The sequence below is a fragment of the Coloeus monedula genome (assembly GCF_965178545.1).
Source record: "Coloeus monedula genome assembly, chromosome: 2".
Taxonomy (NCBI): domain Eukaryota; kingdom Metazoa; phylum Chordata; class Aves; order Passeriformes; family Corvidae; genus Coloeus; species Coloeus monedula.
The window spans coordinates 51,059,501-51,075,884 of NC_138782.1; the positions used below are offsets into that span (position 1 = coordinate 51,059,501).

Below are 16,384 nucleotides of genomic sequence, written 5' to 3' on the forward strand. Positions count from 1 at the left end.
ATAATTTTCCTTACCTCCCAAACTAACTGCTAGGGAGTCAAGCAACCTGTATGAGCATTTCTCTGCTCTCTATAAACCTAGTAATTATGTTACAGCTCTTAGACACAGCTGTATGAATGTGTAAGATTGCACTGGTTATACAAGTGGTCCTCAGGGAGATTTTCAGTCACCAGAGAAAGAACCACTGGTTATCTCCTCCTGCTCTCAGAGGATAGTTGGAATAACTGAAGAGTAATGGAAGTCTTTGCACCTTTAACAGACGTTAGTGCTGTTTATCTATTGTTTTTGACTGAGCATTCTTTTATATGGTATGAATTTCATTTTGATTGACTTCCTGTTTCTTGGGATGTTTTCCTGTCATGGAATTCATTATCTCAAATATAAAAGCATTACTTAGGATGAGCCATTCACTGTCAAATTCTTTTCTCATCGTTGTCATTTGCAAAATGTTATGAAGACACATTTCTCAAAACAAGGCTTCTTATTTGAAATTTTGTCTTTCTCTGTTTTGCAAATCATTAATGGATTTCATTCCATTAAACTCCAAAGAGCTTCTTCAAAAATAAGTCATTGACTCAGCTGACGCCTCCAGATTTCTCTCTTGTTCTTTATTCCTCACATTCCTCCAAAAATATTGTCAGTTCATTCTGAAAATTCAAATGAGGCTTTGATATGAGTTCCCTGCTAGCCAGCTACAGCGCTGTAACTCTGGGGGAAGAGACTGGGAGAAAAAATATCTCCCTGGTATATTTGCAGTCTTGCAAAAAGTTGAGAATATGTGACAACAGGAAGAAGTTTGAAACATAGTGCAGCTGACTGCAATGTCAGGGATATTCTTTTTGAATGATTCTGTGGAATCAGAGGATAGATGATAAATACCTTCCCCAGTATAAAACTGTGGGGAAAATGTAAATAAGTAAAATGAAGTATTTTAATCAGTACTATTACTCATTAATAAATAATTTGGAAAAAAACCCAAGCCAAAACCACAACAGAGCCAAGCCCAGAAAGAAAAGCATTCTGTTTATTGGCCAAGCACTGAGTTACAGAACAGAGTGCCATGGTAGGCTAGCTGAGAGAGCTGAAAAAATGGCATAATCAGGTGAGGTGGCATTTGAGTATCGATGTCATGGGTTAAAAAATAAGGATGTTTTTGTCTTCTGTATTTTTATGTGCTACATCTTTGTTACTCAACAGCTTCAGTTTGCTTCAGCGAATGGAAAAATAAATTGCAAATTAAGAGAAAAAATGTGATGTAAAATTTGGTGTAAAATTTGATTGGTAAATTGATGTTAAATTTTTAAGATGCAGGCTTTTTTATTCAGCAACATGATAATATATATAGATGCTTGTTTTTCAGGTTAGGGAAAACAACTGGAATATTCGGGTTTGAGAACTAAAATAAACATTTTCTTGGAGAATTTGTGAGATTGACCCTCTGAATGGTTGAATCTTCGTACGTTATTGTCACCATCATAATCCATGAATGAAGATATAACTTCTGTGACTAAAATTACATTTCCATCCATTTAACTGGAATTGGATTTTTACTCATAATTAAAGTGATTAAAACTGTGATGATTGCTTCAGAGAAAATTATAGGAGCCAGTGAATAATAATAGATCAGTGAGAAAAACACCTACAATTATATTTCAAGAGAGAGTTTTCTATTGAATTTTTTGTAAAACAAGCAATTCTCCAGTGGCTTCTATGTTGAGCTTCAGATCAGGAAAACATTCTTAAAATCTCCAGTATTTACAAAATGCAAAGTGAAAAACAAAATGGAATAATAGTTAATCAAGCAATATTTTTAAAAATAATTATTCTGTACCCTCCTGTAACATTCCTGAAATAAAAGAGAAACCATTCAAACTCAGAAATAACACTACATTTTTTTTTTGCAGTCACAGTCTGCATTCAGTGTGGGAAATATGACCTTTGCATTTCAGGAGTAGTTTTTACTTGAGGAGTAGCTTATGCGTTTGCTACAGGAGCTTTACTTCTGCTGTGCTCAGAAGGGATTGTTGGATTGTTCTGGTAGAGTCACAATGGACACCTGTTTTCTAGCACAGCTGCTGCTGGCCAAGTTTCCTGTTGCGTCATTTCTTGTTTAGTACAAAGCAGGTTTGAGTTTTAATGTTTCTGTGTAGTCTCCAGCCTAAGCTATTGTGTTGTAGCACAGATCTAACAGAACTTGAAGAAGTTTATTTACAGTCCTTTATGGGCTTTGACTCTGTGTTTTGAAAACAGCTTTAAACACAACAGAAAAGCAGTATATGGGTGGGTGTGGATATCTGGATTTGCAGGCCTGCAAGACAGCGTGTTCATTTTAGCTTTTGAAATGGAAAATTCTTTGGTCAAAACTAGAAACTGTGATAAATCCCAGATCCCAACTTTACTGAAGAATCATCTTACATTGTGTACTACTTCTGTATGAAGAGCTCAAAGCTGTTATATTTTTATATTCTTTTATTTTAGATCTGCTACCAAGAATAATTAAATAATATGTCAGTGTCAAATTAAAAAAAATGCCTCAATAGGTACTGAAGCATTTGCTATTTCTGCTTTCTTCGATAGCTTTTTGGAAACGACAGCCTATTTCTGTATGAAACCAAAAATGGGCGAGAAGGAGGTGTCCCCACATTCTTTCTTCAGTATTTGGCATGAATTCAGTTCTGACTTCAAAGACTTCTGGAAGAAGGAAAACAAACTTATTCTTCAAGAAAGGTACATTTGTTTGTTTGTTCAAAGGCTTTTCTCAAAGAATGTTATTGGGAGCAATCGCACAGAAACCAGTCAGCCGCACTTCATTAGCACACAGCCTATTGAATGCCTTTTGGAGTTTTCTCAGGTTTTGTTTTTTTAACAGATCATGACACCCACCCCCACTGCCCCCAACCCCTAGTCATCCTAATTTTTGAATGGGATTTTGATACTAGCTTGTGCTAAAGTTTTTTGGGTCTAGTGTTTTTGGCAGAGCATGTAACTACTATGCTGCTATGAATCTGAGGAATGGAAGGCTTGTTTTAGGCCTGAAAGTTGATTAAAGATTTTCCATTAGCGTATTTAGTCAAAGAAAGTCAAGGCATTAAGACATGGCATTGCGGAGATTGAGACATTCCTGACATGGCATACTGTAAATATTTGTGTGACGATGTTGGGAAAAAGGAAGACAGAAATCACAGCCCAAGCGATGGGGTACACAAGAGTAAGTGTGGTATATATGGCATGAAGAAATGCTTTCTTTGAAAAATCAGCCATGGTGTCTGGTCTGTGTTTTAAAAGAGTTATGAAGTCTGTACTCATCTGCATGCAGATAGTCCATTGTGGTCACCCTTTGTTTATAAAAATTATGCCAAGAATTAATCAGTTGTTTAAAAAGTAATAAATGTCATATAAGGAAAAATTAAACAAGTGCAAACATGTAAATTCTAAGCACTGTTATATAATCCTACAACTGTTAGCAACTCCAGTTGAAGCTGCATCTGAGCCTGAACATTGATGGGATTGAAGCTTTAGATTCATTAAATTTACTTCAGCCTGTTATTAGGTAAATTGACAAGAACAGGCCCTTTTTTCAAATATACTCATCCTATGTGATTGTCACTGACATCTGACTGCTGGTTTAGAAAGTTACTGAAAACTTTCCTGAGGCATCTATATAGTCAATGTCATATATACCATATATATATATTTGCTGTAAGTGGGTACATTTTGGAACAAGCAGTCTCACAGTGAAAAAATCTGGATTCTGCGACCGTGGCAAGAGCATGGTGCAAATGTTAACACAGTACAGCAGATCTCTGGGGATCTATTTCATATTACTGACTGGATGGATTAATTTTACGTAATTAAGTGTATCTCTTTGAAACAGATTTGAAAGTTAAATAATATCTTTGGTTTGCTATGCAGGGATTTAGCTGCCTAGTTAATATAGGTTAATTTAGTCTTGTGTATTTTACAGAAAAGCATTTAAGAAAAATGTCCTTTTATTTCAAAATACTAAGCTATTTTCCTTAACCCAAAAATCCTCCAGAGGGTTCTCACTGTAAAATAGTTTTCTTTAAAAGACATTAACTAAATGAGCACAAAACTTCTTCCTCCTATTTTTCTTAAACATCTAAAGCTTAAGAGAAGAATGGGATTGAGATACAATCATTTGACCCTCTTTGAGTTCAATCTATGTGTATACTAAGAGGATGTGTTGAAGCAGCAGAGAAAAACATGGTGTCTGCCAGCTTGTCCCTTCTAGGGCAAGGGTGTTTTTAGCCTGAAAGGAACTGAACATGTATAACGTACAAAATGGCTGCAGGTGCAAGATGTGACAGGGAAGGGAAAGGACAGTGAGAGGCACCTACAGTAGGAGAAGAAACTGGGACATCCCTTGTAAGAACAGCAGGGAGATCCAAATCCAGGCTCGGAACTGGTGGTTTGAAGGAGGTTCTCCCCGAGGGACAGACAGGACTGCGTAATTTCAGTCCAGGAAATCACTGAGATTAAGACTGGAAAATGATATATCCTGAAAATCACAAGTAGATTTTTGTTTTGAATGTTAACTTTTACTTGCCTCATCAAGTTTAAATCTTCTGCTCTATTTCATTTGTTCAGGTGAGGCAGGGCTTAGACTTAGAAAAAGTCTCACCGTTGCTGTCAAAGGTTAGTATCAATATCATGTCATAGATACCAGATCAGACCTTACTAGGAACAGATGAATGGTACGGCAGAAACTCATATGCAGGGCCACAGTTCCATCCTCCCTTTTCTGGGTATGAGTGAGATGCTTACACTTGTTGGTCCTCTCCGGCTCTGGATGTGTTTCCCTCTCTTCAGACTGTTTGCTATTCTAGAGGGCCCGTGCAATTCAGCCAAGATTTACCTTATATTAGTTGTATTTCTAGATGGGAGAGCTGGAGGAGGAGAGAGCGAGGGGCAGATATATGTGTCCTGTAAATGTATATGTACGTATAAGTTATACAATGCTCATAAGCTCAGTGTGGCCCTTGCCTTTACTAAGAGTCATGTTGCTGAACAGAGGCTGTGTCAGCGATGCCAGCAGAGGAGAGTTCATAATCAAGATCAACACAATGGTAAAATTCTGTAAGCCCCTGATATCTTGCATCACACTAAGCTTGAGAATTTTTTTTGGCTGACTTTATTCAACCCTTTAACTCCCATGATAAATCTTTGACACATTAAAAATAATGTATAAACTCAGAAAAATGCACTCGCCTCTCAAATGCAGAAGTTGCCCATTCCCGTAAGAATAGCAGTTAAGCTGGCACCTGGTGTGTCACACTGTGTATATCTAGATGAAAGGGAGATTCCTGGCCAGCATGTCTCCACAGCTCATTGATCTCCCTCTGCAGAAAGACTGGTATGTCTCCCTACAGACTCCTCGGCAGGATGATTTAAAACTTGCTGTTGAGCAATTTAAAGTCTGGCATGGGATATCTGTACGTTGCACAGCGAGGAGCATATTGGTAAGCTGCCACTTCTGCTTGCAGAGGAGGGCATTAAATCCCATTGCACGAGCAATGTCCTCTCAGACCAATTTAAGGGATGTTTTGTTAACGCTTATAATATGAACCAGTGAGTCAGACTTGAGAGTGAGAAATCAAGGGACATGGGAATAGGCACTTGCAAAGAAATGCAGAGATGGAAGAAAAGAGAAGAAAAATGTATATGGAGTTGCAACATGAGAGGGAAATGATGAACATGTGGAGTATGTTTAGTGGGGTAACATTTTGCTTGGCATGGTTCTGTAATGCCAGCTAAAAGCTCCAAGTGTTATGTTAGTGAGTAGTCATGGGTAGATACATTTTCTGAGTTGGGAGCTTTAATCTCAATGTGTTTATTACACTCTAACCAACTGAGCTGCATGCTGGTAGGCTTGGGTTTACGACTCACAATGCCATTTCAAAACAGAAGACAGTTTTACATGACATTGAATTGAATAATTAATGGATCTTCAGTTTTTGGAAGTATTTCAAAATTGTTATCTTTAATAGATTTCTGATGACAATATACTGTTATGGGCCCTGGAAAATCTACTTTAAAAAGCCTAGACACACCAAAGATTCAGCAGCTAGGAACAGTCCTGTGAGGCAATACCTCAAAAAGAAACCATTTGCTGTTCAGATAAAGAGGTTGCTCAACATTTCAGTATGGTTTTTTTTCTTCTTCCTTGTGCATTTTTGGCAATTAGTCTTTTTTTTTTTTTTTTTTTTTATGAATACACCATTGTGTTTTGGTTAGGGGGAGGTGAACAGAACTTTCATTTCTTAGCACTGCTTTTGAGAGAAAAGTTTGTGGAAAAAAAGCAGCATTTGGAGATAGGTTTCTCAGTCTGGATCTTTGGTGGAAAATCCTTTTGAATACCTTAGTCTAACATTTTTAAGCAATTCTGTGTTTTATAGGACAGGAAAAATATTTCCATTTGCAGCTATGAGCCAAGTGGTGCTTACAAATATTAAACATAGTGAAGGATCTAGTAAAAAACTAGTTCCAAATGTGCAATATTTCCTAATTTTTGTGACTTCTGTGATGTTGGATTCCAGAATGGTGCCCACATAAACAGCAGAAGGGCTCTTCAGTAGCATCTATCTGGTGATGGTGGTGTATCATGCTGGCACATTATGTTGCATCCTAGTATGTATGTTTTGCATAAAAGAAAGTGGATACCAACCATAATTTCATAATTAAGTTTACAGACTGTTTTCATAGCTGTAATGTCAGATTGGGTGGGATAGTTAAAGCCACAGTGATATAGGATACCATCATTCCTACCATGTAGTGATCTTTTCCCTCTTTTTTCAACCTTTTCCTCTTCACCACCTCTTGAATAAAGAATTACATTTGTCTATGATAAAAACAGGGCCAACATATTCAAAAAATACTTGCATATTGGTGAAAATAATTACATAATTAAAAATTTTAAACAGACCTGTCACTTTTTGTACTTGTTAGTGTTTTCATTCCCAGGCAAAATGATCACTTTGGCATTTGAGGTGCAATAAAGCATTGCAATGTTTTACAAATGAGCAGCATTTGTCATTAAATACTAGTCCCCAAAAGTTTTGAGATGGTCATAAAGGCTTAAAATCTACTGTAATCCGGACTTACCCTGAACTACTGAAAATGTGAACTTCCTTGCTCACGGGCAGTTTGCTAAACCAGTGCATGGAATTGGCATAATGGCAACATCCATTACGTGTAAGTGCATGGCTCTGGGCATGTTTTATGGTATCAGTATAGGGAATAGTCTAACATCAGGGGGTTTTATTACGTGTTTGAGAAGAACCTTACTGTGTCTGCAGTCATTTTTGAGTCACTACATAATGATGGATGGGCACTTTTTACCTCATGCAGCAAAGTTCAAAGCCTCTTACTTTCCCATCTCCTGCACTGGAGATACCTTAATGTTGTGGCTCTTCAGCTGACTTCATTTTTTTTAATTTTCTCTTCACTAATCTCTTCTATTCACTCAATTCTCATCTTTGCTTGTACTACCAATCTTGTAGCTACCAATTATCCAATGTAGTAGCCCCAGCACACCCAGTGTAGCAACTCTTATGTCCAGGGAATTTTTCCATATTCTCTTTAAGTTTTCTTTTCCATGTAGTCTGTTTACTGAGACTTTTTGTATCGTTTTCTACACATTGGGTTTTTTGCCTTCATTTACCCCATCTGCTGCTTAAAAATGTTTTACAGCTAACACAGAGTTTCACACTTCTGTTCACTCATGAGTTTAATTTCTTTTGCTAGCTGATTACAAGTTTTACCTCACCTCTGGTTTTCTTCCCTTCCCTTATCGTTTCCTGTTGAATTTCCTAACAAAATAGCCCAAATGTAGCCGGCTTCTTTGAGAGCAACATGACTTCAGTTGCAAGAAAAACAGTGGAAGGTGATAACTATCTTTTCTTAGTTTAATTTCAGTCTTGATATGTAAAGTCTGTAGAAAAGTGATTTCCATTTTGCCTGAAGATACAGTCTGAAATACTGGCCACTTTGACAATTTGTTTACAAAGGTCATGAAATATATTTAAGTGGGTATGTGTATGTTCTCATTTTATTAGAAATATAGCCATCCTTAACAGTTCAATTTTTTTATTTCATTACATTTTCAAGGTGAAATTCTCTTTAATGTCAAAATTATAATTTTTAAATCATGTTTTGCACAGTATTCTTTTTTTTTGTATTTATTCACATCTGTATATCTCTGCACAGATAAGAGCCGAACCCCTAGATCACCAAGAGTATGATTGCCAGAGAACAAAGTGAAACTAAGTATTTCTCAATTGAAATACTTTCAGAATATTTTTAAGTGTTTGGTGAACTGCAGTGAGACTCTGTAAACGGGAAAGTCTGATTTTCATTTCAGTTGGCCTCAAAGCTTTATTTTAGGCCCATTTGACATGATGAACACTAAAAAAGTCTGAAATGTATTCCCCAAAGTCTACAGTGTTGACAGAGGAGGTATGTTATTTAGGGTCCTGCTACAGGTTATTTTTTTTTTGTTAAGTGGCCAGATTAAAACATTTTAATTGTTTTTTCTGTGGTCCTCTGAGTGAAATTATGATTAATCACTGTGTTTTTCCAACAGCCACTGTCTGCCTCGTGGTCCTTGAATTAACCATGCAAGGAGCTGGCAGGGTTGTCATGATAGTCCAATACATTATTTCTCTATTGGTAGGCAGAGGTTAGGTTTCATCAGTTTGTTTGAGGGGTGCAGGTACATTACAATGTACTTCATATCTGAATAAGGTCTTTGCAGTCAGTTACTGAATCATATCTGTGTCATGACTTCAACCCTATTGGCATGAAAGTAAAAGGTCTAAATTTTTTTACTCCACTTTTATGTTGGGAATTGTAATTTTCCATTCTGGGTTTTATGGTTCAGTTTCTCCCTTAGCAAAAAATATTTTCAATATTTTAGTCAATGAATAAAATATAGTAACATCACCCTGGCAGAGTTTAAGGAGAGAGTTTTAAAGTTTTCTGCCCTTGAAATTGGAAAGATGTCTGGCATGTGATAATTTAGTGGAGGATTTTTTATTTGTTTTTATATGTAAAGGTACTATTATTATTGTAAACAAGTTTAACTCAGTCTTCAACCCAGACAAAGCTACATAAAATATTTTGGCAACGCTCCTTTTATTTAACTGATAATAAGCACTTAGTAATATAAAGAGTATTGGCCTCAGCCTTGTTTTGTGTTAAAAAATACAGAATATCTGCAGAAAAATGTCTTTTGGGTTTCATGAACTATACTGTCAGCTGTAAAAGTAATATCTGTCTGAGTTTATCATGGAAGTTTTTGTGAGCAGCTCTATTATCTAAGGCATAACTTTCCAGTCCTCTCACTGTGATTACATTTGTCATGTCATAGTGCTCGCTAGTGAAGTGTAGCACGACCAAGCCTAGATGGAGCCAGTAGGAAATGAATCTGTCTGCCACTGATACTTCAGACAAAATTATTAATGTTTAGTGGCAGGGAAGTGGCTACCCCTTCAATGGATTGAATGATGACAGAAAGTCTTTAAGCCTTGATAAGGTTGTGGCCAGGCTGGCTTTTGGTCTAGAAGGTAGATAAAAATACTCTGTCTTTTGGGTTTTTAAGCATGTCTGGTTTCTTTTTCCTGTGTGCATGCCAAAGTGTAACTTGCTTATTCATCTTACAGGCTATCTTTATACTTATTAATAATTTTTATATCTTTGTCTCACAATAAATATGAGGTATGAGGAGGTGATAGTGCTGGAGAAGAGTTTTTATTATGATAGAAATAAGAAACTACTTCTTTTGTTACAGGTGACAATTGATAGACTCAGTCTTATTTAGTACAGATTTCAGGAGCATAATTCTTAGGCTCTGTAAGTGACTGTCTGTTCATCCCTTGTAGATTTTTTTGTTTAAATTTTTTTTAGCTGATCCATGGATTGCCCAATGTTGTATGTTCCCTACACATTTTCTGACTGTTGAGGCTGTTTGGAAGTATATTCTGTCTGAAATAATGCTAGAAATGCTTTAGCTAAACTTAATATTTAAGGAAATTCAAGTGATGAACACTCTTAACAAGTATTTATAGAATCTGCCCTAGGCCTGAATAACTCTGCTCCTCAGATTACTGAAGTGAGAGTTAATCAACTCTCTGGTTGTCTAGGCTGGGAAGACTAGTTTTTTTAGGATTATGTTCTCACTAAGACAAAATCAAGAAATTACTTGAGAAAGGAATAAGAGGCAAAAATTGCTAAAGGTAACACAGCTGATGTTATCTTTTCTGTCAAACTGCTATGCTGACTTTTGAGCCTGAATTGGCATAAGATGGGACAGGGAGTGACAGTAAATGAACCCGAGTCAGTTTGCTGAAAGAAATTGAGTTTGAGAAGCACTTGAAAAGTATGAAGTGGGATAGTTTGAGCATCAGTTTAGCAAAGAAGCTTGGCACACTGCAAGCTTGCAAAGCATTCCCATCACACTTACCAAGTGACCAAGCACACCATGTCCTTTCCACATCCGTCCTTTCCACATCCATCTTCCTTTCCCACTCTCAGATCATGCCTTGAAGATCTGTCCTACTTCTAAGGATTTGGTTGCCATTGAGAGTGATGGCTCTATAAGGGGACTGCACAGCCTCTCTAACAGAAAGTGTTAGTAGTGTGGAACTAAATAGCTTAAAGTAAAAACAGATCTTCAGAACAATAAATCAATCTATCACATGCCTGCCTTTGCCTAAGGGTCGTAATTCTCAGGAACTGGGGAACACTCACCTTCCTCAGACTTTTCTTCCACAGTCTCCCCAGTGGCAGCCTATCTTTCCACACAGGGCCTGATAATTGAATACCCACCCCTTTTCTAGGAATGTCTTTTTAACTGTTTTTTTGCTCTTTGACTTCTGCATTGGCACAGTGGTAGTGTCATTTTGGCCTGGAGCTTGGAAATACGTTGTTGTATGCTATTACTTCTCATTTTGTGACTGTTGGGACTCTTGTGTTGTTTTCTCTAAACATCCTTTTTCCTCCACCCATTATTGAATTAGATCCATTTGTTTCTTCATAAAGCTCTATCAATGCACCACAGCTGAGTTAACCCAGTCTTGAGTTGAGTTTACCCATAATCAGTAGTGTTCATGCAATTTTTGCACCTTTTTTTCTTAGATTATTATCTTGCCTCTCCATGCTGATCAGGGTCTCACTGATGTCAGTGGGAAGTAGTGCAGGAAAAGCCTGAGCAAGAGGAAGGTACACAGGGATTTGCTTGCCACTGTGAGAAATATGACTTGAACCAGGCATGAGCTGACAGAAGCAATGTGGTTTTGCTTAAATCTTTTTAGTTTCATGGAAAGATGAAAAAACATTCATGGCCAATAGAGAAAACCTAAGATGACAAAAACTTGCCAGTGGCAATTATTTTCCAACTAAAGTAAGACTATTGCCCTTACTTTAAAGGTAACATTTTATCTGCTTTTCTACATCACACAGTTTAAACAGTGTGGATCCTCCCATCAAAACACATCCTTTTCCTCTTCCAGAAGGATTAAGTTATTTTATTTTTACATTTAACAAAATCTTAATTAAGCTGAACAATCAGCCTTCACAAAATACACTTGCACATTGTAAAAGTTGATAATCACTTTCACTGGTTTATGATTTAGCCCTGTGGAAGGCTAATGGTTACCTTCACCTCTATTTCACCAGTCTGCTGGCTTTTCTTTTTCAGATACAGCTGTAGATTTATACAGTTCTCCATGCTTCCAGATTTAACATGGTCACAAGCTAAGCCTCCTTGAAACGAACCTTTGGTGTGCTGTCTTTACATTTCTTAGGGCATTCTTGCTGAAGAGGCATGTGTATGGGTCACATTGGCTTCACTGAGGGTCTATCCAACTGCTTGGATCTTCCTGCACAGAGAGCAGGATGCGAGCCAGGAGGCTGTGAACTGTCCCAAACCCACACAGTGAGTCAGTGATATGGTTGGAACTGGAACTAAGTGGTTGCTAGCGCTCAGCTTTAAGTGCATTAGGGAGTAATGTATCTTCTGTATTTCCCTTGGTATGAATAAATAGGCTCAAACTCCAAGGAATTTCATAAAAGTTCCCAAAACCTTGAGGACCACAACCATACTATTGAGACCAGCACCTCTTACATAATCCTGGAAATTTGGGTAACACAAGCTTAAGGTTGTCACTTATCAGTCTGGAGGTTGTGCATCATTTTTGAAATGCTATCTAAGGGACACAGGCGTTCTGACTTCCTCCTTCACAGAGTGGTGTGTTACTAACATCTCGCTGTTTCAAGCAGAGACAGCCTTTCTTTAAACAGCTGTTTCTCTAATTGAAGCAGAATATGTAGAGATGTTACACTGACAGTGACACTTAATGGGACCTGCTCTGTAGAAAAGAACTGCATTATCAAGCGTTCCTTACTGTGTGAGGATTTTTGTTTTGAATTAACATGAGACCCACAGGGAGCTGTGTTGCCTCGTGACCTGGTACGATAGCAAGCAGTGGGTAATCCATCCTGGAAGGGGAATATTTAGGTGGGACAAAGACTGGAATTGAAGATTCCCTGTCATTTCCCAAGGATAACATCTAGATCTGTGTGAACTGGTTTGGTAAATATTTTTGTATGTTACATATGCTGCCATCTGCATGTTGAGTAGTTGGAATACCTGCATATATTACACTGCTTCGATAAAACCATCATTTAGATAAGCTCAATAGCTCCCTAGGACTTGATACTAATTTACTTCCAAGTAAGATTTCATTTTTTTAGTTAAATGATGTCTACCAGTGAAGGGAGCCAGCTATACTTGTATTTGAAAAAAAGGAAATTACATTATAGATGTGTTATTTTATATCTGACTTTGTAAAGTGGCTTTTGATAGGTTGGAGTGTGTCTGAATATTTGGAAAAGATCATGGGAGGATCAATGTCACAGATATTTTTCCTCTTTTGGAGGAAAGTAGACATGAAGCAGAAGAAAAAATGTTGTAGGGAAAAGAAAATGTCCTTGAATTTTGCTTCATTCTGCATCATTCCCATAAGTTTCTATTTGAAGCTATCACCACATTTTGGCTGCCACTTTTACTGAATCTATTTAAATACATTTTAAAGGTGAATTACTTGGCTGCTTGACATTTTTGTTCTGGATTATGCTGCAGCAGTCTATCTGATTTGCGGTCAGAGAGAAAGCATTACAGCTTGAAAATAACAGGTTTCAAAGCTTCCCCCCCCCACCTGTGCACATGAAGGTCTCCCCACACTGACAACATACAAGGCCATCAAATGGAGAAGGCAACTTGTGGATGTGCTGGAAAAGAACTGACATTTAAATTAATTTTTGAAAGTATAAATTTGAAACTTATGAAGAGAACAAGGTGTGTCTGGTGAAGTTGAATAGAGGAGAGATGAATGTGAATTTATAATATGCTCAGCAGACTCAGCTGGAGTTTTATTTTCAAAATCTTGGCCCTTACCACTCATAAAAATATTCAAGAATAATAGTAACACAAAGTCTGATTCTCACATTGCCGTGTGTAGCCTCAGTGAAATAACAGACATACAAGTGGTCTGGAGATGAACCGCAAGGAACCAGCCAAGGACATATGATTTCTTAATATCATTTAACTCTTGTTTCTTTTTTTCACTCTTGGATAATGGTGAAAAGTCAGACTAACTGCCATCTCAAGTCCATTTTTTTGGCAAGATCAAGCCAATATAGGACATACATTTTTGTTTTCTACTTTCTTATTTAGCAATAAAATTAATCATCTCTCATTAAAAAAAAAAAATTACAGATCTCACATGATTTAATGTTCTTATAGAAAGTGTTTATGTAAGTCTTTGAAGCTTAGAGAATTCATAACATAAATCTGTATTGTCAGTGTTTCAGCAACCGTGTGTATTTACAAGGTTGATCTATAAAATGAGTGAAAATGGTAAACAAATACTTTACATTGTGACATTGAATCTGTCAGCTTGATTCTGGCAGGTTCGTAGTCTGAATGTAGTCCTCTGCCTTTCACAGTTTGTTTCCTATCTGCATGACAAAAAAGGATGTTTTCTCACCAAAAATGTGGTGGCATTTCACAAGTTCCTGATTTGGTAGTGTTTGTCAAGTCAGGAAGCACTAAGAAATGGACCCTTACTTTTAGAACCTGCTCCTCTCTTTATCCAAGCAGCCCGAGCGCATTCATCCCCAGTGGTCATGTAAGCCTTGAGGTTCCTCAGCTTTGGAATTAAAGAGATGGGTGCAGTGACATGCATCACCTTGGTTTAAACATCCTATTCCATGGAAATTTTCCATTTTTTGGTTTTTTAAGTTAGAGAGTAAAGACTAGAAATTTAGGTTAAGCTATTTTGCCATTTTAAATACAAACAAAAATGGGTGGGAGGGAACATAACTTGGTGAGAAACTTTGTTTAAACTGTAGCTGAAGTACCGAGGGTTAGAATGGATGAAGAATTATTTTAAACAGTGATAAAAAGGAGTTTTCTTAGCAATGTTTGTGTGAATGCTCTGAAATGTAAACTTCATGCCATCCAGTGTATTTTAAACCCTCATACATTTGAATCTTCAGCTGCAGAAAGTACTGATTGCTTTTGTAACTAGAATTGATTATGCAATTGATTATGCCTGTCCATGTAAGTGCCAGATATGGCTACAAAAGCCCTGGAGTGCAAGTACTATTTTGTGGAGCATGCTAATGACTATATGGAGAATAAAGTTATCCACTTGTGTCCTCAGGCCTTAACTTGTGAGTTATATACTGCATTGTCTTTGTAAATATTGTTGGTCTACAGGAGTATTTATAGATTTTTTTGTCTCTCTTCAGAGTCAAAGAAGCAGAGGAAGTCTGCAGGCAGAAAAAGGGGAAGTCGCTGTACAATATAAGACCAAAACATGACTCTGGAATTGTAAGTAAAAAATGTAGCAATACTTCTATCACTTATTCTACCTTTTTACCCTTTGCATTTTATAGGTAGGTTATTCTTGATGTATGTTTTTGTTCTGAGTTGGTTTTTTGCTTTTAATTTTTTAATGTTTGACATTTGCCTTAAAGGTGTTAGATTAACAAACTTGAAATCTGCCTATGAATATTACTCCTCAAAATAGATGTAGCACAAGCAAGAGCAGTTTATTATTGCCCCACTGTGCCAATCTGTGTTGTTCCCAGTCTTGGTGTGGGATGCACGCAGAAGGCAGAAAGGCGAGTCTGGTCTTCCAGCTTATTCAGTCTGTATTCACTCTCTTTTCTACAGATATGGAATGTGAGGAAGAATTTTGATAGTTACACATTTTTCAAGCTGGATCACTGTATCGAATACAGTGGTTTCTGATCCACTGATACGGATTTGTTTGGAATAGAAACACTAGAAAAAGATAATACTGTGCTTTCACCACTCTTTTGAAAACAAATAACTTCTGTGATAATAGAAGAGTAATTCTGGCCATTCAATGAAACTTTGCCCCTATGATTGCCTAACCATTGGGAGGATCATGACTGATTTTACAGAAAAATTATTCTGGTACCTCACATTGAAGTCATAGCTGTAGCAACTGGCCATCATTTATGTTTTTAAAATATTAGAAGATTTTTTTTAATGTGCCTATGTCCTCTTACCCCCGCCACCCCAAGACATGATTTAATTCTTTTGTGCTTCGTAGTCATGGCTGTGTAGTCATATTGTCTGTGACACATCTTGTAGATGAAGCATGTGGTAATTTACTGTATTCTAACTAACATAATCTGACACAGGAAGCAGTAATATTGCATTTATTGTTCCTTATTTTGAATGATTAGTGAGAGTTGACTGGTTAGTGCCACAAGAAATGCAAATGGAGTACTAGCTTGGTAAGGAATTATAAACTACATTTTATCAATTTTATGTAAAACAAGATCAACCTGTTATTTCAAAAAAAAAACCCCAAAATAAACATTGTTTTGGATTTCTCCATCTAACTTATAGCCTGCTGTATATAAAGACACTGAGAGATTTCTTTTAAGAAATAACTATTTGTTAATTATCCCTGTATAGTTCTTACTTGCACTGAAACAGGGATCTTCAGTCTTACTGAAAATTTGATGAGTGAAAAGGAAACAAAAATATTTGACAAGCAGTGTACAGCTGTAGTCTACTTCAGTTCTAGCTTCAGTTTATTTGTGAAATCAGTTCTACAGTAAATATAGTCAAACATTTGCCTATGTATTTCTATGCTTTTCATACTTGTGTGAGGTGGTTTTGTGTACACTTAAATTTTCTCCTTACTTTTTAAACTTATTTTATTTTTCAGAAAGCAAAGATAAGTATGAAAATCTGAGAGAAGAAATTCAAAAGCCATTGTTACCTGGTTACCAAAACTCAACATGCCTGTGGGTGGGGAGT

At 36.9% G+C, this 16,384-nt stretch overlaps 1 protein-coding gene across 1 annotated transcript in view; it reads left to right on the forward strand.

The window, feature by feature from the left end:
* FMN2 (formin 2) overlaps positions 1–16,319 on the forward strand; it is a gene marked incomplete at both ends in the record, with an annotated part of 150,867 nt that extends 134,548 nt beyond the window's left edge. The window contains 3 exons of the mRNA XM_082302427.1: positions 2,578–2,727; positions 14,833–14,914; positions 16,293–16,319. Of these exons, the coding sequence (XP_082158553.1) occupies positions 2,578–2,727; positions 14,833–14,914; positions 16,293–16,319 (259 nt within the window). The remainder of the gene's footprint in view (positions 1–2,577; positions 2,728–14,832; positions 14,915–16,292) is intronic.
* Positions 16,320–16,384: the final 65 nt, after the last annotated feature.